Source organism: Cuculus canorus, chromosome 3 (assembly GCF_017976375.1).
Source record: "Cuculus canorus isolate bCucCan1 chromosome 3, bCucCan1.pri, whole genome shotgun sequence".
In the NCBI taxonomy this organism is placed as follows: Eukaryota; Metazoa; Chordata; class Aves; order Cuculiformes; family Cuculidae; genus Cuculus; species Cuculus canorus.
The window spans coordinates 102,709,075-102,731,006 of NC_071403.1; the positions used below are offsets into that span (position 1 = coordinate 102,709,075).

At 35.5% G+C, this 21,932-nt stretch overlaps 1 protein-coding gene across 3 annotated transcripts in view; it reads right to left on the bottom strand.

The window, feature by feature from the left end:
* Positions 1 to 21,932, bottom strand: part of BTBD9 (BTB domain containing 9) — a 124,452-nt gene that overhangs the window by 51,904 nt on the left and 50,616 nt on the right. For all 3 annotated transcript variants that reach the window (XM_054061558.1, XM_054061557.1, XM_054061559.1), the window contains one exon: positions 3,173 to 3,282. In XM_054061558.1, the coding sequence (XP_053917533.1) occupies positions 3,173 to 3,282 (110 nt within the window). The remainder of the gene's footprint in view (positions 1 to 3,172; positions 3,283 to 21,932) is intronic.

Genomic DNA, 21,932 nt, shown 5'->3' on the forward strand with positions numbered 1-21,932 from the left:
TTTACCCGTTGCTGCAGCTTCTTGCCACTGGGTAGATTAGAAGCTTTTACAAAACATCACATCACATCACACTGGGCACTGCTTCTGCTTCCAGAGAAGTACATCTCGCTTGTGAAAATTTTTATTTGTTTTGGATTCTAGACTAAATATTAATGATCAAAGACCATTCAAAATTTCAGAAGCTAAAATTCATTAAAAGCAAACACTAAGCTTAGAAAAGATTTACATCTCTATTAACTGAAACCGTTATGTCAGTCTTGTGATTTTAATATGTGGAACTGTTCACTTACTCGTTTAGAGATAATAGTATACCAAAAGGAAAATTACCTCTCAACCCTAACATCTGTGTTGGGAATAATTTCATACGATTGAAATAATTTGTCACCTCATTTTGCAAGAAAACAAAGTGTAAACCAACACTAAAACAGCAGACGGTGCTAGAAACAGCACTTCTTGCTACTTATACTTCAACACTGCTACTCAGCTACCAACAGGTCACGTCAGTACCGCATCCAGTAGTGTAAACAGTAACTGTAGAAATCATCTTCCATATTCACTTTTAAATATAGTATGTCAAGTTAATAATTTGTCATTAAAACCTTTGTCAAAACACACAGCAACATAAAATATCTGTTATCATGAAACACTGCTTCATTTTTATTATTTGTTTACCAGCCTTCCAATCTCCACTTTACAGTAACAGCCATTACATAGATACTGTGTATCAGTAATACACCTGATAAATTACCCTTTTCTTATATGCAGATTTCTGATCAAGCTGAATAGGTTTCACAAAAATTAAATAAATAACTACTCTTAAATCTCCACATAAGCTCTCTAAACAAATACCTCACTGGTCTTAAGTCTTTGGAATGAGGTTTCAAATTAAAAACTCTTTGCATGTTATCTTCAGCGTTGTTTTTGTAGAAGAAAGGGTCAAAAAGTCTTTCTGAAAGAACCGTATTGGCTTTCAAAGGCTGACCAACATTTCGTCTCCTTAATAAAACAACTTATAGAAAGAGCAGCTGTGTTTGTTCTAACTTAATTTAATACCATAGTTAATATCATACCACATAAACAATGAACTCAATAGTATTACCTAATACTGTTTTTCCAGGTTGGAGGATGGAAACATCTATACTCAGTCAAGCTTCAAAGCAACCTACTCCGATAACTGCATTTTCATATATTTTCTGTAGCTTTCCTAACTGCTTTCAGTAAACTTCACCCCATCTATCGCAGATCACTTCAAATGACTCAAATGTACAACATCTTGATTTACCCACACTGAATGACAGCATAGTTCCACTGATCACCATGAACAACAATGGATACTTACTATGAGGTAATGTAAACCCTATTTACCTGCAAGATTCTGCAACTGAAAAAAAATAATTCATAAACGGATAAATTTTAATAAAGCCATATGAAGTCTCCATCCCCCAGATAACCTTTGAAAGTCATGAAATGCTGAAACAGATCAAACAGTTGATCTCATCAAAATTCTCACTAAACCACAACATGTCATGGAGTATCTGAAAGACAAGCCAATTATGGTATAGGAACACTTCCATGAACATATATGGATTCACTGCCTTGCCTACTGTTATGACCAAACAATCTTGAAGTTATATTTGCTTTCCTTTTTTTTTTTTTGATGTTATTTGAGTCCTAAACTCAGTATCTCCTAAATAAGACTCATAATCTTAATATGCATCACTTAACTGTGCACAGTAATTCTGATTACACATGAAGTTTTTACAAGTTCACAGCTGACAGTGCTAAATACAAAATTTAGCTTAAAGGTTTTATTGAACTTGAAATATTTCGCTTCTCCCCTAGTCAGATTACTGAAGGTAGATGTTTTCTTTAATCACGGTTCCTCCTTACTGCTTATTCTATTTTCTTGTCAATGGCAATTGCAATACTCCTTGCAAACTCCCTAAAACAAAGGGAAAACCTTGTACTTCCATTATGGGCCAGCTCGTACACTTTGGGGCTACAAAACTTAAAAATTAGTAAGGTGTGATTTGTCAGGCTGCTTATTCTATGCTTGTAAAAAAAATCATGAAATTACACAGCAAATCTCATGAGATCAAGTGCCTTTTTATAATGCATAGGGAATGAATTGAAGTAGTTGGCTCCCAGTTTTTCAGAGCTAAATATTAGAGTTTTGTCACAAATTAAAAGTAATATGTGCCTTACTTAAAATCTTCCTTCTCATTCTTTTTTGAAAACATTTTTCCCTTCTATCTATGGCAGATGCATACTTAAATTTTAAATATGCTATACGTTTAAAACCAACACAAATTCTAAGAATATTGCTGAAATTCTCAGTTTCATGCCAGAACTAATGAACTGTGTGAATTCTCACCTAGACAACCACTAAAAGGTGCACAAACTCTTCATAAAGAATTTCAGGACCTCACTCGCGTGAGTTTATATGGAAGAAAACAAAGAAATCACTCTATTTAAACTATTTAAAAATTTATATTAAATCTTACTTTGTTTACGTAGTTTATCATTCAGTATTGTTGGTCTGTTTGGGATTTCTGCCTTAAGCAATGCAGTACTAAGTAGAGGTACTTAAATCAGTATTACATAACATATCTGGAGCTCCAGAGGTAATGGAGCTCCACCTACGTGGCATTCTGAGCATGAGGGTAGCCAATGTAATGTTCTGCCGTGCCTAAGTGTGTTCATGGCTCTTCAGGGGAAAAATCAACATGAGAGTTTACTTTCAGCAGTTGAAACTAGACTGTAGAAGAGGCCCTAAATGCCCAAATCCATGTTCACTGCAACAAATAGTTACTCCATTCTTTTTAAAGAATTCAGGCTAACCTTGTGGGAGGCATGAGCCACAATACTATGACATGCAAAGAAAAATCAGATCAGCAGCAGAGAGTGACTAAATTACCAGTGGCTTTGTCCACAGCAGATAAATTAATTTGAAATTTAGCATTCCTGCAGCATCAGTAATTAATCCACAGAATTGGAATCTCAAAGAAGTTGCGAGGACTGGATAACTAATACTGTGCCGACAGCATCACTTAACCCAAGCTAGAGACTTCTGTGTGGAAACAGAAGTAGAGTAAGAGTGCAATGACAGCCAGTCTTAGAAGGCAAGCGTTTGTAACAGTTCATGTAAAAGGAAAACAATTTTAGCTCTTACCTATCAGACCTTTTTCAAGAGTAAAGGTTTTGTTAGTGAACATGCATTCAAATGCCACAATATGGAAAACTTTGTTCACTGTGTTGTGGGTCCCAACAATGCGAATATACCTACAGAAGGGAAAAAAAAAAAAAGGTAAGTAGCACAAATTAAGCATGGCAAATTTCTGTGCTCTAAAATAGAAATGATTCAGTTGGACTCTATTGTGCAGACCCATAGGAACAGATAAAAAAAAAATCTCAGTAACTGATAAAAAAATTAAAATCTAAATAAGAAAAGGAGTAAAAGAACATAAATTTCACAGCAAACTTGCATCTAGTCAGTATGCTGGGCTCCAGTACAATTTAAGAAAAAAATACTAAGGAGCTGTGAAATCTATCACAAAACTTCTTGGCAAATTAGTCCAGAAAAAGTACAATGACCTAGCTCAGAAATGTTTTTTTAGTGCAAATGTGCACCCATGGAGGCATTAAATAACAAAAGAATCCCTTTACCAACTCCTTTTCACCACAATGAAGGACTTCATACAGACAGGACGAATCCAACAAATCAGTGAGGCTTCTCTACAGAAGAGAAACATTAATTCCATTTTATGATGACTGTTTCTAATCCTAACATGGAATGTACAGGATATCACCGTCTTTATTGGTGCATCTTTTATTAATTAAAAAATCCCATCTGGACAGGCAAATGTTATGAAATAAAGCTAGCTCCAGGTTTCATTCCTCATCGTATAATCCATACTTCTAGACTCTAATTGAAAATCAAGTAGGCACGCTCTTGAGTGCTGTGACCTATTCACCTTCTTTATTACCCCAGAGGCTTGACCTTCTTTAAACAACCACTAACCTTCATTCATTCCAATTCCCACATTTTCTGAAGAAGTTATTGCTGTAAAGTTATAAACCTTTCAGTCCCGAGAAGTATTTTAAACAATAAAAAGCCATGACAACTACTTACCGTAGTTATCTTCAACCCCCTCCTACACTTCAAGAGCTCTTCTAAGCAAGCCTCAATGACTGTTACTACTGATATTCATTTGTCTTTACTATATATAGAATCTTCTAGAAACAATTTTTAAATCCCCATTTTTTACACGTAAATGACTGCAAGTGACAACTAAATTACCTGAATATCATGACATCACTAAAATTGTCAGAAGTTTTTGACCTCTGCTCCTCTTAGCTTATGTAATAGTTTCATTTAAAAATAACCTATTACATATTTTGATTAAAATTACAACACTGATATGCAATATGCTCAAAATTTTACTAAAAAATATTTTAATTATTACGACTCAAAGTAAATGAACAATGTATTATTCCCTAATAATATTACCTTGCAGATTATCACAGTAGCAAATCTGTGTAGAAAAAGTAAAAGTTGCAAAACCAGAGAAAAAAATACTTTTCATAAAGAATTTCAAGAGTAAAGGAGAACTTGCCTTCACTATGTAATTGTGACATGTGCCTGCAAAAAGCGTTGCAAGCATCTTTGTTGACAGTCAGGGAAAAAGCAGTTCTTTTCCTAGACTCGCCTATGTGAAACAGTCAGTCACTGGAAGGTGATAGATGAAATGTCATATTTGGGGATTCACATTATGAACGGAAATCCATATCAGCCACAGTTTTTCTTAACATACTGAGGATAATTTGTAGTGCTTTTGCAAGTGATACAGAGTCAGGTACAGCCACAGCAAAAGCACGGTGGACATATAGGAGGAGAAACCACAAGGTTTCTACTCACAAACTGATACTGAAGATCCACTGAAAAGATCATAATCAAATCATTCAGGGGACTAACAGTTTGCTGTTCAGAGAAGGTTAACCTGAAATTTGGAAGAACCTTTCAGTAGTAGGAAGTCTCTTAGACATCTTCAGCTAAGCTTATGCCTCTTCCTTGAAGTTGCAGGCATAGATGTATTTGATCCAGCCTTTACAGATTACTGCCAATTCACAAGCACAGCGCGAACCCTAAATACGCAGGCAACAACCAAGATTCAACAAAAGTAAATGTTCTCATTCTATCCAGCATCAAAATTTAACTAAACACATGAATAATCTTGGAACATTTATAAGTGCACATGGAGGCTGGCTCACCATTGAGACTCCCTCGTTCCTCTCAGGTAAGAAAGGTATTGACTGAGTTGTGCCGCTTGGACAAAACATGCTCTAGGCTAAACAGTAGAGCATTACTAATGGAAATATTTTGGCATACTTCAGTAATCCTACCTTGCTTTAAAGAGCTCAGAGAATAAACAAGGCAACGATACTAATAGGAACACAAGAAACTAATTTAGAATTAGTTTTAAAAGCTAACCTATTTAGATTTTTTAACTTTATGACACTGCAACACTAGAGCAAACTTCTTGATTGGTTTTAGGTATTTTGTTTTAGGGTTGTTTGAGTTTTTATTCTTTGTTCGTCGTTTTTTAATATATTAAGAGGGTGACCGATACAGAAGAACTGAATACTTTGCCACGGGAAAAGCATCTTTATCATATTACACACGCAGGTTAAACACCGTATCACTCAATGTTTATCAATGTTCTCTGCCAGCAGGCAGAAGGAAACAAAAGCTTATTCTTGTAGCTAAACAGTTATGTTTTAACAATAGGTTATGATGTTTCATGTTGTTGGAAAGTGGAAATTTAGTGGTAATGTCAAGACCAAATCCCAACCATTAAAATAATCAGGTCTATATTAATCTTCTAAAGCTTATTATTCCCGTGTTGTGATGTTATAGCAACGCTCAATGTAATGATATGACAAACCCACCCTTTCTCCCCAATACAAAACATATTTTATTCGTTTCTTATCTCTTTCAAGGTGAACGATCAGCATCATTTCCTGTTGAATCTTGCATGCTTCTACTTGGTAGAAATTAAAATAATACAGGCTTCAAAATTGCCTTAAACACCCTAACTTCTAAAATCATTGTCAGATGTTACATAAAAATTGTAGCTTATTATTCCACTCGACACAAGATACTAATGCAGCCATAGCCTGAGAATGTAAAGATGATCTTTCTTCAAATAAGGCAGAATTTATTAGAAACGCCCAGTACCACTAAGTAAACAAGCTGTATCTGAATTTCAAATATCACCAACGAAGAGCCATATTGAAGGTACATGACCTGTTTCAGAAGAGTCAGATGAAGACACTGTAAATACTGAAGCATTGTACATCTTAATGAGAGGGACACTAAGCAACAGGCTGAAAACAGACAGCTGGCTCAGAAATATGACAGTGAGGAAAAAATGCAATGTGGACAATTTCAATATGAGTAACGAACTCTTAATTCAAAGAATAAAGACTTCAGAAATTTAAAATGCCTAATACAGCTCATTACATGCTTGAAAATGTGTACATTTTCTAAGCAGTTTTCAGCCAAAAGGAAAGCTGACTGAGTCATTATTAAAAATGTAAGTATCATTCAGGCAATCAAATTATATGTAACATCTCATAATTTTCCTGGAAAGATTTATTACCTGGAATATAGAAGTACAGGTAACAAAATTAATACGAACAATTTTTCAGCACATGCAACTTTGACAAATGCTTAAAACGCATGGAAAGGGTGTTACATGATCACTCACTAAGTTTTCAAAACATACTGGAGTGGTTTTGGCTGGGACAGAGTTACATTTCCTCATAATAGCTAGTACAGGACTATGTTTTGGATTTGTGCTGGAAACTGTTAACAGCAGAGGGATGCTTTAGCTTCTGCTCAGCAGCACTTAGACAGCATCAAGACCTCTTCTGCCTCTCACACCACCACCAGCCAGTAACCTGGGGGTGCCCAAGAAGCTGGGAGGGGACATGGCCAGGGCAGCTCACCCTAAATGACTAAAGGGATAATCCGTATCAGGAAGTGGGACATTCGGAGTTACACCATTTGCCTTCCCAAGCAATTGTTACGCATGATGGAGCCCTGCTTTCCTGGAGATGGCTGAATACCTGGCTGCCAATGGGAAGTAGTGAATGAATTCTTTGTTTTCCTTTGCTTGTGCACATGGCTCTTGCTTTATGTATTTAAGAGTTTTTATCTCAACCCACAAGTTTTCACAGTTTTATCCTTCCATTTCTCCCTTCTATCCCACTGCAGGGGAGTGAGTAAGTGGTGGTGTGAGGCTGAGCTGCGCACCGAGGTTAGCCCCCAACACCATAATACCACTTTTGGCTCAGAATGTCAATACAACAACAGGTAAGGCTCTCTGACTTTGCCAACAGGCCTAAGGCACAGACGACTGAGAATTAAGCACCATAAAATTAAACAGCCTTCTAGTTCCCACAAGCAAATCTGCATCACGTGGCAAGAGTATCATACCTGTAGGTAATTAAGTCACATTCACAGAGGTGAAATCAGCAAGCAGGCCCTGTGCGCAACTGTCTACAGCACGCTAGGAAGAAAGTGCTCAGGCCTTCTCTTTATCAAGTGTGGGGAGAATCTTCCGTGAACCTGGGCTCCAAAGCTGGGACCCTCTTCTGAGAAACTGCTGTGAACGCTGGTGCTGATAATGTCTTTTCATATAATCATCTGGTCTTTAAGGCATTTCCTCAGAAAGAGATTGAAATTCAACTCCTTTTTTTTTTTAATAGGACTTCAAACCTAAGGAGAGGCTAGACTGTGGCACAGAGTTCTCTGCTGATGCACTAAAAACGGCAGACAAGGTGTGAGGCCACCTGGTGAATCAGAGAAAAGTATCAAACAGCTCCTAACTCAAAAACCGCAGTTCAAGACTTGTACACTGAAAAAGTTCTAGGTTGAACATCCTCTTCCCTCCAAAGGTTCTTGCTATAGAATGACTCTAACAAATCATCATGAGATCAAAGGACACTGAAGACTCCAGGAGTGAACAATTTCTGTAACCCTTCCAAATTCAGAAGTTTAACTGCCTTAACTTTTGCATTCTATTTAGATATTTATAAAAAAAATACATTCCATAAGAAAACAAACGAATCTTGGTTAACTTAGTATTTTATTTCTTGCAACTAAGGGAATAATAAGCAAGCAGTTGCAGAATCAGATGTGGTGGAATGAATAACTTTGCCACTGTCTATAGTCTACAAGCAATAAATCAACCCATATGGAAAGAAAATAAAACCTTTAACTGCATGATAAAACATTTGATTTGATCTTGACTCTTTTAGATTCTCATAAATAAGGTCAAACATTGCATAGTTTTGCAACTACTTTTCACCTGTTCAAATACTAAGAACAAATATGTTAACCTCTAAGATGAATGATATTCCTCAAACTATAACACTACATGCCTGCAATCACTGTAGTCCTCTGAATTAGAAAAGAAAGAGAGGAAACAAGCTAAAGATCATACTTTTAGAAGATGATATTTCCTGTAATACAGTTTGGGTATTTTCTTTAACCTGATGTAAATGCGTACACTAATTATTTTTGATAGCCACACAGAGTCAATTTTCTAAAAGTGCTTGGTAAGCACGTCATTAATTAAAAAGGACCACTGACCACACTTACTTGTGTATGCTGAATTACAACACCATTTAAAAGCTTTGATTACCACAAGGTGGATGGGGAGAAAAAAACCACCAGAAAGCCCAAACCCTAAATGAACAAAAAACTTCAGAGCACTTTGTTAGTACGTGACACAACCTTGGGCAAATTAAGCTAAGACACAGAAATTATGAAGAACTAACTGTACAATAAAAATCTCGGTGCCAAACTATAAATTTTTATTTCATTGCTCACTGAGGAAGAGACATGGCAGACAAAAACGAGGAGTACAAACATTAAAAATACTACAGGCAGTTTTTCCAATGAAATTAGAAATTGATCACTTCCCTGTCAGGAAGAAAGCAGCTTTATACAGCACAAGGTTATCTATAGATCTTTGTGTGATAGGCAAGGAAAAAAGAACCCTGCATCATTCTTTAAATAAAACCCCCGGACTTGAGGTGCGGGGAGAAGATGGTTAAAAGTACTGCCATGGTAGTGAATGGACTGCAGCATGAGAATTTTGCCCCTTGAGAAGACATTTTATTTTGGTTTCTGGCCCTGTTTGAGAATAATGGATATTGGTAGTATTTAATCACTGTAAGAGTTTAATCCAAGTCACAGACTTCTGTAGTTGCAGTTATTTTAACTAGGGGAAACAGCATGTTCTACTGGATATTGATAGTTTATTCAGATTTTCGTAGTTTTAAGATTCTACCTGGACTGATTAATTAGTCAGCCACATGACAATGCCCTCCATCAATCCTCTATTTTTCCCCAAAGCAATTCTTGACCTTTACATGAAAGTATGACTTGGGCAATCTGCTGTGACTACAAATACTCCCATTTCTGAACAACTACATTATGTTTTAGTTGTGCTCTTTACATTTGTACAGCTGATACATTTAATACCAATAGCAGCTGCTGCTGAGCATACTTCTGATTCAGCTGTGTATACTCTGGAGGACTACTAATACCAAAGCTCAGCTGCCTGCATTGAAACAGTACTTAAGATGCATGCGTCAAAGCATAAAATATGCATACTTTAGGATCCATTTGAATCCTTCACTATAACACCAGTAAGATATATACAAACTCTGGAACATATTAAGCATAGACTCCAATCCTTCGAGAATATTGAGACAGAAGACTAAGTAAAGAGATGTAAAGGAAATTAACTGGCATTTTGGACTGATATCCATTCTAAGTTACTACCAAAGCAACCTAGAACAGCAACAGCGAACTAAAATACAGAATTAAATCTAATATAAACAAAATGAGCTCTTAAGGACTTGGCATTTCATTTTCCTTTGTGCAGCACTTGATATGAGACAACATTGCTAGTCCTACATACTTTGTATACCCTCAAACTGCTTAGAAACTGCTAACATTCATATTCTGATCACTGCCACAGAGATGAACAAGATGCAGCCCAGCACACAAGGGCATTAGAAGACATTCTGTTTGTCTTTTAGTGGAAAAGGAAACAGTGCTATTCACAGCCATCTAAACCCCATTTATTGACAACTCCATAAAACGTATAATCCTTCAGACTCACACAGCTGAATCAACAGACTTGTGGCAGGAGGATAAAAAAAAAACAAGGAGGAAAAATCTATTGCTAGTATTAAATCATGTGGGAAAACAGCGGACATCAATAAATATATAAAATAAAGAATTAAGCCAGAACAAATGTGGAAAGCATTTCTGTGTTTCGTCAGGAGACGAGTTTTCCTGCACTTGACAAGTAAGTCTAATAAAGTCTATTTTATACAAAAGGAAATCCCTGCTGCAAATATAGAAAACAACAGTGACAGATCAAACAGAACAGTTACACAAGACAAAATCATTGAACTCTAGTAGAAAGAGCACACCTAACACCTGCAAAGCATATACAGTGACAAACATTTTCACCTTGGCAATTCATGCATATACAAGCAACAGTGTAGCAGTTTGAAAACACAACACCTGTAATTTGCTAAAACGTTTATCCAAATATTCTATGCATTCAAGTGGGTAAAAATGTTGATATACAATAATTACACAGGATATATGTTGCTTATATATAGTACACAACCAGATATATCAACCAAGCAACCAATGTTTCTGAACATATTTAGCCAAATTAACGTTGATGTGCATGGGAAAATAACATTTGCATAATGTTATAATACATTCTTTTTCCCATAAATAAGAACAGTGAGCTTGCAAAATGGTGGGATTTCCAATACTGGTTTCCAATGTCTTTTTTTTTTTAAAAAACGGAAAACCGTAAATATGAGGTAAAGTTGCTTGAATATGAATCTTCGCAGTGTGTGCATCTATAGTTCTGTTCCAACTCTCAAATCTGACATTGGCTCTGCAGGCTTCCTTTCAGGTCAGATCTCAACGCAAACCAGTTCCGTTTCCTAGAACCTGTCTAGAAGTGGGCAAAAATCTGTAATTTCACCTGATCCCATAACAGAATTCCACCACATGAATTTGAAATCTGGTAGAAGAAGATACTCTAATTTTGATTGCATGAAATCTGTCTTTAAACCCTATCCCTGATTCAACTTTGCAGGCAAACACAAATACCACCTCCATTTATATTTCTGTAACCTCTGTTGAATATATATAACGGGACCCTAACAAGATAGATTTTATTAAGAAAAAAAAAAGTTCTTTTAAACAGAGAATGAAGCACTGTTCTTCATGAAGTCTAGTTCTAGCACAAAGTGCTAGATTTAGAGAACAGATAGGAGCTTGCTCTGCACACCTTCCAGGCTGGTGTGACGTGGAGCTAGAATCTTTCCAAAATGCAGATAATCTTCAACAGGAATTGTTTTCTTTCAAACACAAGTATCTGATGTGATTTCAGGGCTTTGAGCCAATTTAGCTTAGGCTTCATTTTATAGCTACGCTGTTGCCTCCACACTTTTAAATATATTGAATAAAACAGAAGAAAATACAGGAAAGTTCTGCCCAATGAAATCTGAGAATGTTTTCCATTTTCCTCAGCTTCTCATGTTCTACCAGCCTATGAATTTAACATGCAACAATCATTTTTTGCTCTCAGGACACCTCAGTAAGAGCTAAATTTTGACTGAATCAGACTATATATAATACCACAAAGAAATACTTGAATAAGTTGTGAGGTTGACTTGTGTTTTAAAAAGCAAGGAATTTCAAAACTCTTCCTATAAAACTGTAGCGAAGAGATCTGAAATCATGTTTAGCTCTGGTGTCTCAGTATCTGACAGACAGAAGGGTAGACTTTTAAGAGGACGAAAAGGATTAAAAAAAAAAAAGATGGGAAATACTCAAAGAACCATTTTTAACGTAAGGGTTGTTTGGATGAATCACTACTAATCAGAAGCACATCGACTCTGTATTTGAGCACATAAGCATTAAAGAATAATAGCAGACCTCCAGGGCTCTCAAAAAGGGATCATAAATGCACACTGAGAATGGAATGTTGAAATAAATAAACAAAAAATACAATAAAAAGACCCAAACAAGTAGAAAAAAAAAACCAAACCACCAACAGTATAAATTTTTACCTACTGAGAAATATATCCCAGGATATATGCAATGAAACTTTAGTGGAATCAACTACATATTGGTAACATAAAAATGACTGGATACAACTTTTTCGTCAATATTTTTATGATTTGAAACTTTTATCTATGGATGCAACTCCTTGTATTTGGAGGTGCTTAGAAAAATCAATGCAAAGAATTGCTGGCTCAATTCGTAATTTGCTGCATAAACAATTTTGGAATGCTGAAATGTGGGGTAATTCATTTAGTTCTGAATATTCAAGTGGTTTAAATCTGAGGCAAGAATGGCTGGTTCCTTAATTGATCATATTGCTACTAAAATCCTACGTTTGTAGGAGCAAATCATATTTATTTTAAAGAGAGCACGTGAGACAGACAACTAACGTATTTCTTGTTCTTGCTTGTTGTTCTCTCCACTTTCTTTTCCTTCTGCTACTTGTTTTAGCTTATCATATACAACTTATACAGTTTGCCACGCTTTTGTTGCTGATTTAACAAGAAGTCAAGAGAAGAACTGTTTCACTAATTCAGAAGAGTACTTCACAACATCACACCAACTCAATTGATTACAATGGATTTTAGTTCACTGAAACGCTATCAACAGGCTGGAGTTGTACATTAGGTGCCATAGCCTCAAGAAGATTTTATAATTTCTTTAAAATGTAGCTGTTAGTCTCCTACAATACGAAAATAATTTATGTTGGCACATCTATGTACTCCATCACTAAAACCTGTGAAGAGGTGAGCAGACCTGCATAAGGCAGAAATACATTTACTGAGCTACTGAAACCTTCAACTGGTTCTTCAACTAAAGAACAAATTGGTTTAATAACCAGTCACATAGTTCCCTTCATATGGTAAAACATATAAAAATAATACATTGTTTTAAACTTAATGTCATAAATCCTAAAATCAATTTGGAGGCAATGGAAGAACAACAGAATAAATGGTGACTAGAAAAATAAAGTAAGACTTTTCTTTTAGATATTATTTCTTTTTATTTTAAGTGTAACAGAAAATAAAGTTCTCACCTGTCCAAAATTTGCTTAACACTGAACGAGACGCAGACAGGTTCCTTCTAGGTGCCACTTATCAATAAGCATCTGAAAACTAGCCATGAACTTTCACTCCATTGAAACATACTTTACGTCTAACAGTTGAAGTTGCTGTGCTTTTCATAAAATGCTAAAAACATTACATTTCTGGAAATCAGTTTGGTTTTGTGTGCTCTTTGGCTCACACCTTATCTTTAATCTAATCCTTTTCTACACTGGAATAGTTTGCTGATGTTTCCAGCTCAAACGAAAGGCAACTGAACATCTTTACCAGTATATGCAGTAAAGATAAAGGTGCAGTAAATCAAACTTTGGCCTGCGATTCTATATTAATTTAATTCCTTCAAGAACTCATCAAAAGTCTTCCACTATTTCTGTCAACATATGCAACTCAAGCCATACAAGACAAGCTGGTACTAGAAAGACCTAGACAAGAGTACTCAATGAAGAAATTGCCTTTCCTTTTGCCTCAAGACACTAAAAAACATATTTCCACTGAAAAACTAAGAAGCTGGGATGCATTTACATTCAAACAAAGTTTCACCATAGTTATTGGATTTTTTCAGGAAAATGGAAGAGTTACAGCTTGTCACATATTATCCCCCATATCACTGGCAGAAAAAATATCTCACTGGCGTGAATGCAGTTAATTTGTCATTTATACGACACCTTCAGGTCACCACAGCTTAACATAACAGGAGACTTAACAACAAAATACACTCAGACTGCATTGCAGTGAAGGGCATTACCATTGTGAACACTTCGACCCGGAGAATTTTATGAGAGTAACTGAGCACTGGTAAAGGGGATCACATTGCGTATTTGTATCAGTAACAACAAATCTGCCTTGATCTTCCCTAGTAATACCTTTCAAATTCTTAATAGCAGATGCCACAGAACATTGAAAGCAGATGAAAAAGTCAGTACTTGCTTGTGCACAAATATTTCTAACAGCTGCAGGATGAACCGCTTCTATAGTGAAATAAGCTTTATGTCCATGGAAAAAAACCTAAAGTAATAGCTTCCTTCACTATAAACAAAAATCTTTTATTTGAGAATCAAACAGAGCTTTGTCTGGATACCTACTGACAGAAAGCATTAAGCCATCATCCTTTTAACTATCTATATATATTAAGGAGTGCCAGAGAGAAGCTTCATCGACAGTCTCAATATACTCACTGTGTATAAAAATCGTACTGAAAATGCTGAAAGTTGCAAAGAGATATGCTTAGAGCCCAGTTATGACAAAATAAGGACTCCTTAAATAATTTTAATGATCTACCTCGGATCCTCTAATGTAAGAAACCGATTTCTCCTTCATAAACCTCTGTGTTTTTCAGTCCAGAAGACATGTAGTAATTGGAAAGGATAAGCCTTCTTTTTCCCAGCTTACTGCTGTCAATACTTCCATTACTCATGAAGGTACTGTATTAGGCCACAATTCAAGTATATCTTCTATATTTTTTCCCCATACCATTAAAGTTGGTACTATGTTGAAGACAAAAAACACTGAAATGGGTAATAGCTGTAAATAACATTTTTTTTCTCTATAAAATGAAAGCATGAAAGATTTTTAAACTCCATCTAAACTCTTACCACAATATTCCTGATACCACCTTGTAAACTTGGGTCCCACATCTGTTTTCACCTTGACAGCAGCTGGAAGAAGAATTCTGCCCATACAGCAGATCTCTAGATAAACTAGAGCTTCCAAAACAAACGCATCAAGTTCAGTTTAATGGGAAGTTGTTTTCTTTCACTTCTCTCTACTTTTCAGTATTGCTGAATTTATTTAGTGACTAAACACTTCAAAATGTGACTCCTCAATGAAGAAATAAACCTACAATTACACACTTGTCTTGGGGAAAAAGGGTGCTGAGCCGGTGTATTCACATGCTTGTTTCACCATACCTACCCCTCCGTTGTTATTGCCTTGTATCTGGCCTTCTCACAGTGGCTATGTGCACACACAACTCTCTCACATACAAAACCCAATTATAATATCATAACATTCAATATGAACAACTACCATCATAAGGCACTAGCTTATATTGTATCTTCTTCAAGACGTTTTTTTCCTCTAAATAATATGACTCTTGCCTCAGAAGCGACAGTAGTGCTCTATGCTTAAAAGTATCTTTTAAAGGACTCTTTCGATGCAGTATGTATCTTGATTCTGTAGACGTAAGCTTCATTAGGATGTCGATTCAATTTACCTGAATGTGCTGTTGCCTTTTAAACCACCTCCTTTACTGTATTAAGATGATAATTTGAACTCAGTACTGCGTTATTTTGATATGCAGCTAAAAGAAGTTTACGTGTTTTATTCTTATATATTAATGCAGAGAAAACATGTTTCAGGAGGCAGCTCTTCATTACACTTCAATGCTTCATTCCCAGCTGTAATTGATGTCAGTTATGACTAGGAGGCTATTATCAGGCTAATACTATCTTTTCCTCCATAATACTATTATTATTCCCAGTATAACGGCATAAATCTCTGTTTGGAAATAGATGCAGCCAATATTATTTATTGCTTATTTTCCTTAACTAGAAATTCACAGGGAATGCAGGATTGTGACTTATTTTTGTCCTTCACAGAGCGGAACCTTTGAACTTCAAAACTAAGTCTTCTCCATCACAAGCCCACCCCTTTGGCCTTTCTTCTGTATGTCCAAAGACAAGTTTTCACACTTCAGAAACTTTCAGAACTCCTACTACACCTACTCCTCTCAGCTCATGCCCACTTTCCTTTACCTTAGCAGCTCACTTTATGTTAGTGTTTCCCATTTCCCTACTAGGTCATGTATCTTGAAATAGATGATATATTTTATATATTCAGAATGAATCTTAATATACTTAGAATATGACCTCCAAATTTTAGCTGAAATCAATAACTAACCTGTGTAGTTTTGCCATACAATGTTTAAGAACCCTACTGCTTCCATATTTAGCACGTAATCGCAGTATTGATTTCTGAAATGTATGTCCTTTCATGTATACCCTATCCATCTATTTCATATCTGATCATAGAACATTCTTGACTTCCTACAGCTCCCCAAGGCTCAACGATATCAATCCCAAACTCAAACATCCTGGTAATTTTTTTTATAATCTTTTATACTGTTTTTTTAATATTACTCTAGGGAAGGTTGGTCAGTGTTTCTACCTAAGTACACACAGCTCACTCTCAATATCTCACTCTAATATTCTTAATGTCAACTCAGGAAAGGGATGGATAAGCCAAACAAGTCAACAGTTCCGAAACGTTAGTGAAACATTTGTTTTATAGGAAACTTTTAAACTGGTTTCAGGGAGAAGAGCCCAGGAGCACGCGTACTTAGCAAAAGTGACTGAAGCCTAGAGAAGCGAAGTCATGGTAATTTTAATGCCACAATACCACTGGTTTTACAGTCTACATTGTGGTTTAAAGAAAGCACAGAGAAGTCTTACGAAGAACCCAGAGAATCTCAGTAGATTAAACCTGCATCCCTACAACTCACCTACTATTACTACTATTAACAGTAACCAGAATGAAGTTAAAACGTGCATGCCTTACTCACATTGCAACCACATTTTCATTCTGTTATACACACATACCATAGAAACAGGATTTCTACATGATGAAACTGCATTTAAAATCATCTTTTATACTCCAGGATTCTCCTATATTTGCTGATTTTCCACAAATAAATAAATAAACCAAAAATATAGTGGTTGGACATGAAAAAAATTCAGCTCTAATGATTTTATACAGCTGGAATACTAAAAATCATTTGCCCAATGTCTGATTCCATTTTCTATATGCAATTATCAAGTCCATATATTAACCATTGTGTGAAAACACTACAATTAGATACTCATGTCTGTACATGACAAGCAACTGGGGCAATAAACAGATAAAATGCATAACTCTAAGAGAAGAACTAGCCTAAGAGACTTGACATCTACATCTGTTTAAGGAGAGGTATTTAAAATAAAAAGAAAAAAATAAACAAAAAAACCCCCAACAAACCCACCCCCCTAACTGACCAAACAACCATAAGTATGACTACAACTAAGGAAAGAGTGAGTAGGAAGAGTAGGAAGACTGAGGAAAAAAATAAAAAGGAGAAAATGCAGTGAAAACTAATAAACAGGCAGTTCCATATTATTCTATACTTATCTCATCCCAACACACCCTTTCAAAGGAACTTGCTTTTGAAGTAATATTTAACCTCAAAGCAAAAAGTATAAAAAAAATGTATTTCCCCATAAATATGAGATCTGATTTTACTGTGACACCTCTTATCTTATTTAACTTCAGACTTCAAAATAGTCACTATGTTTTGTGAAAGGGGAGTGGAGAGGGGAGAGGAGAAAAAAAGACCTTCCAGAAGAGTTGGTTACACTTTTATCACAATAACCTCAGATTTGAGTCTACTTGGCTGGAACTCACCTGTGCACCATCAGTCCAATACAGAAAGTGTAAAGGGGCATTTTTACACTTTTCTGATTTCTCACAATACAAAACTTTGTTCTCCTGCACAAGTGTGGCCTAATTTTGAAAAGATCTCATCAGGTGTGCATTGCCACTGTTAATTTGTAAGAATTTCAAAGTTTTTTTAAATTATAAATAATATACTTTTGTTGTAGAATGTCAGTATTCTAAAAGGTAAACTCTGTGCAGATGCTTTTAGTTCCATACCTACAGCTTCAGTTTTCCACCTCTGTTCTAAAGCCATAATGCAGCACATATATGAACTGAAAAAGACATCTACAATGAATAAATAAAATGCAAAAGTATGTTTTATTACACGGCAAATGGAGAGCACTGTACCTTCAGTTGTACTATTAATCCAGCCATGCAAGTTTTGCATTAGTGAAGTCCACGAACATGCCTATTCTACACCAAAAAATACAAGCTCAAATTGACTCACATTCTCATAAATGATAATGCTAAAGGCCTGAGACACATTTCGATAAGAACTCAAAGTTAAATCTTCATGACTTCTGAAATATTAAACCTTCATCATAAAAAATACATTTTTAGAGGTATGACATAAATTTTATGCTGTGATGTTCTCTTCACTAAAAGGTTTGGGCTCTAGACCAAACTTTATTCAAATAAAACGGTGAAACTGAAAACCTGGTGAACTCCTTGGCCTGGAAAAATCAGCATTGCTTCTGCAAGAAACAGAGTTTAAACTACTAATTTTTGAGAGTGAGTTCATACACAGCTAACATATCCCTTTACTTTTAAAACAGAAATATTACTTCAAATAATCTGTTAATAATTTTCTTCTATACTTATACACATACTATTTTTAGTCCAATAGGATCACAATTAAGCTCTGCACTAGTAGGTCAGGATAAGCAAGCCTGATTTTCCTTACTATCAACGGTTTATTACTCTTTGGCTTGTCTTTTTAATAAAACTGTCTCTTCAAGACAATATAGACAATATAGACAATTCACTATATTACTGATAACCAATACAGACTTAAATTCAATGCCTTACTCTAAAATAAATTCAGTCTGAAAATTAACATTAAACCTGCTCCATGTTGTATGAGCATGTAGTTGGCAGAAAAAAACATCCCACCCTTCTATATCAGTGGAAGTTAGAATGATGATACATCCTAAAAAAAAGATACATTTGGGACAGAAGTCATTAGCACTAGCCATCATTAGCATGCTCCCTATGAAAAGCGTAGAAATACACCCAATTCTAAAAACCACCCTTGAAGTCTCCACAGTTGATATTTCATTTTACAGTAGAATATTTACTCCATGGCCAACACATTCAAGGATAAAAATAAAGAGTTTCTACAGCTGTATATGAAAACTAAGTGGTGGAGATTCTTGAAGGAGAAACAATTATGTCAGAGAAGTAACATATCAAAAAGTAGCTTCATAATTTCCACTCTTCTCATCCATTACATAATACACGATTATACTCACTGGAGTTCCTGAATGAAAATTAAATGGTGTACATACATGTATATACACACCTGAATCACCGAAGAAGCCAGCACAAAGCCACAGTTAACAGCTAGAATGGACTTTGACATATTAGCTTATGAGCTTCAGATTTCAAAAGAAGAAACAGATTTAACATAGCACTGAATTACAAAGATCCAATAAAAAATGCTTTAAAAGACTGAAAGGATAGGATTATGCACCTCATCTGCTTAAGGGCAAGCATAAACTACAGATGCCCATGGGATGAAGGTTAAAAAGACAAAATGCAATTGATGATTAAAGGAAATTTACATATATTCACGTTTTCTGATGGTTTTGAGGCAGAAAAAGGGGAAGGCTAACTTCCAAAGAAACACAGGTCAATCAAGTAACACTGAGAATTATCAGATACAAAGATAAGTCATACTTGGATATAATTGTTTGATATTACACTTCTAAAATTTTTTTAAAGACTTCTGGTTTCCCTGCAGGGTTTTGCTTGGCTTCTTTCTTCTGTCTCTTTAACAGAAATGTCTTGACTCAGAACGGATGAATCTTACAAAACACTGCATTAGCCTCTTTCAAGCAGGAAAGAGGTGTAGAAAGCACTTTTGGCTTTTAATATCAATAATATTACCAGTTAATGTCCACATTCAACAAATTTTTAAGTGAAAATACTGAGCAGGTAGCTATCTAAAGTTAATTCCAATTTACCAAATATATGTTTTTTGACAAGGCCAAAGCTTTTACAGGAAACAAATTCATTCCCTTTTAAGGACATCCACATAAAGCAAAAAAAGGATTTACCAGAATCATAAAAACTTAATCTTATTTAAATCTTAAAATATATGACAAAATTTCTAAACCTATCCATTTAATAAGAACTATGTATTACTATTATCCACTAAGGGTTTGGGGCTTTTTTATCTCACTCAATTGGAATGAATCATTTTATGAAGGTATACAGCCTTGAGTTTAATAGTATAGAATACAATAGACAGCAAAGGGGAAGTTTTCAAGTACCAATACGAAATTTCAAAGTGACTTACCTCCTCCAAATACATACAGTACATGAGAAATCTCCAGTCACAGAAACAAGACCACAGATTATCACATTTAAAGGACAAATGACAACAATCTTGTCATTCCCAATCTCACACAAAAGAGAACACAATAATGATTTAATTCTTTTTAACTATATTAGTTTGGAACTATTTCGCCAACCTTAAAATATCAATGGAGCTCTTCCTCAATTCAAAGTCTTGGGCGCTTTTTTTCTTTATAATCTTTCCTCCACTGAATTTAATTGCCTTGACAAAGCCAAAAGACTGTCTGATCCTAATAGGTCAGCATTGATCACACTAAACCAATTGGTTCTTTCATTACAGAGAAAACAAAGTAAAGAGAATAGGCAGGTGTGCTCTCGCAGAGTCAGCTGGACTTGAGCTTCTCTTGCCCTTCTTCTCTCTCATTAACAAGCAACCAATCGATCAGAACCCACAAAAACTATTCATCACTTCTGACATAGAATGGTTTTAACAGGTCACTAAAGTAAAGAATATTTGAGGTATCTATCTTTAGAGCCTTTAGAGCTGATACAGTTTTCAAACTCAAATCCAAGAGAAAGGAAAATTGAAAATGTTACAGTCTTATATAGCTCTAGTCTAAACCTTGAATTAAAAAAAAAATCTCTGTTATTTGCCTAAGACAAGAATCTGTGGTGTAGGGTACCTGGCTTTAAACATTCTTTACTGTGAAGAACTTTGATCAATAGAAAGACAGACCACAGCTGGGAGAAACAGGCTAGATGTCCCCACTGTCTGCTTCCAGCTCATTCTCTTGCACTTCCCTGGTCTTTAGCTGAACAAATCTCATCTGCACTCTTTGTAACAGAATGAAGTAATCAGTGAAACTTACTGTAGTTTGGAAAAAAATTATCCATTATATTCCCTTCACCCCAGGGTACTACAACAATTGTTAATTATCCAAGGAAATAGAATTACCAAGGACAACTAAATTAACTAATTCTCTTGCTAAATGTTTTCACCCTTCTAATTAATTATTACTTAGTGAGAAAGATAAATTATGTTGTGAAAAAGAAAATTAAGAATGCTTTTTTCCCCATAAAATAACAGTAACGTACAGAATCAGTGTGCTTTCCACTGTTGATTTTTACCCGCCTCTTTTTTTTTTCAGAATTATTTTGAACACTGTTGAAACCACCATCCTCGCATGATTCAAAGGCAGTGATTTCTGAAAAGATGATACTGCTATTCAGGAACAGTCTCTTGTATAGCAAATCAATGTACCAATACAGTATAGTATATAAAGAGCTCTTCACATGGCCTATGTTACCAGTTTGGATTCTATCTGAGCAAAGGAGCACCATAGGATGGGCAAAGTTCACCAAAGTCCGCCTGAGTTATCTTTTGCCGTTGAAAAACACAGACACAGACAGACAGAGACGCACACGGACACAGATGTTGAAAGAGAAATATGAACACGCTCAACAATTACTTTAAAAGACTGTACTGTAAGGGAACTTAACATATCTTTCTCATATCTCCTAACGGTAATGGAAATTTGACATACTGCTGCAAAAAAATATTGCAGGACCAATTTTCCTTTGGTCTTTTAAAAATCAGTTAAATGAAAGCTTCCCAAATTGCTTGGATGACAGTGGCAATCCTCCAAGTTTCTCAGACTTCTGGATACACTACCAAAGTTACACAAAATTTTATGAACACC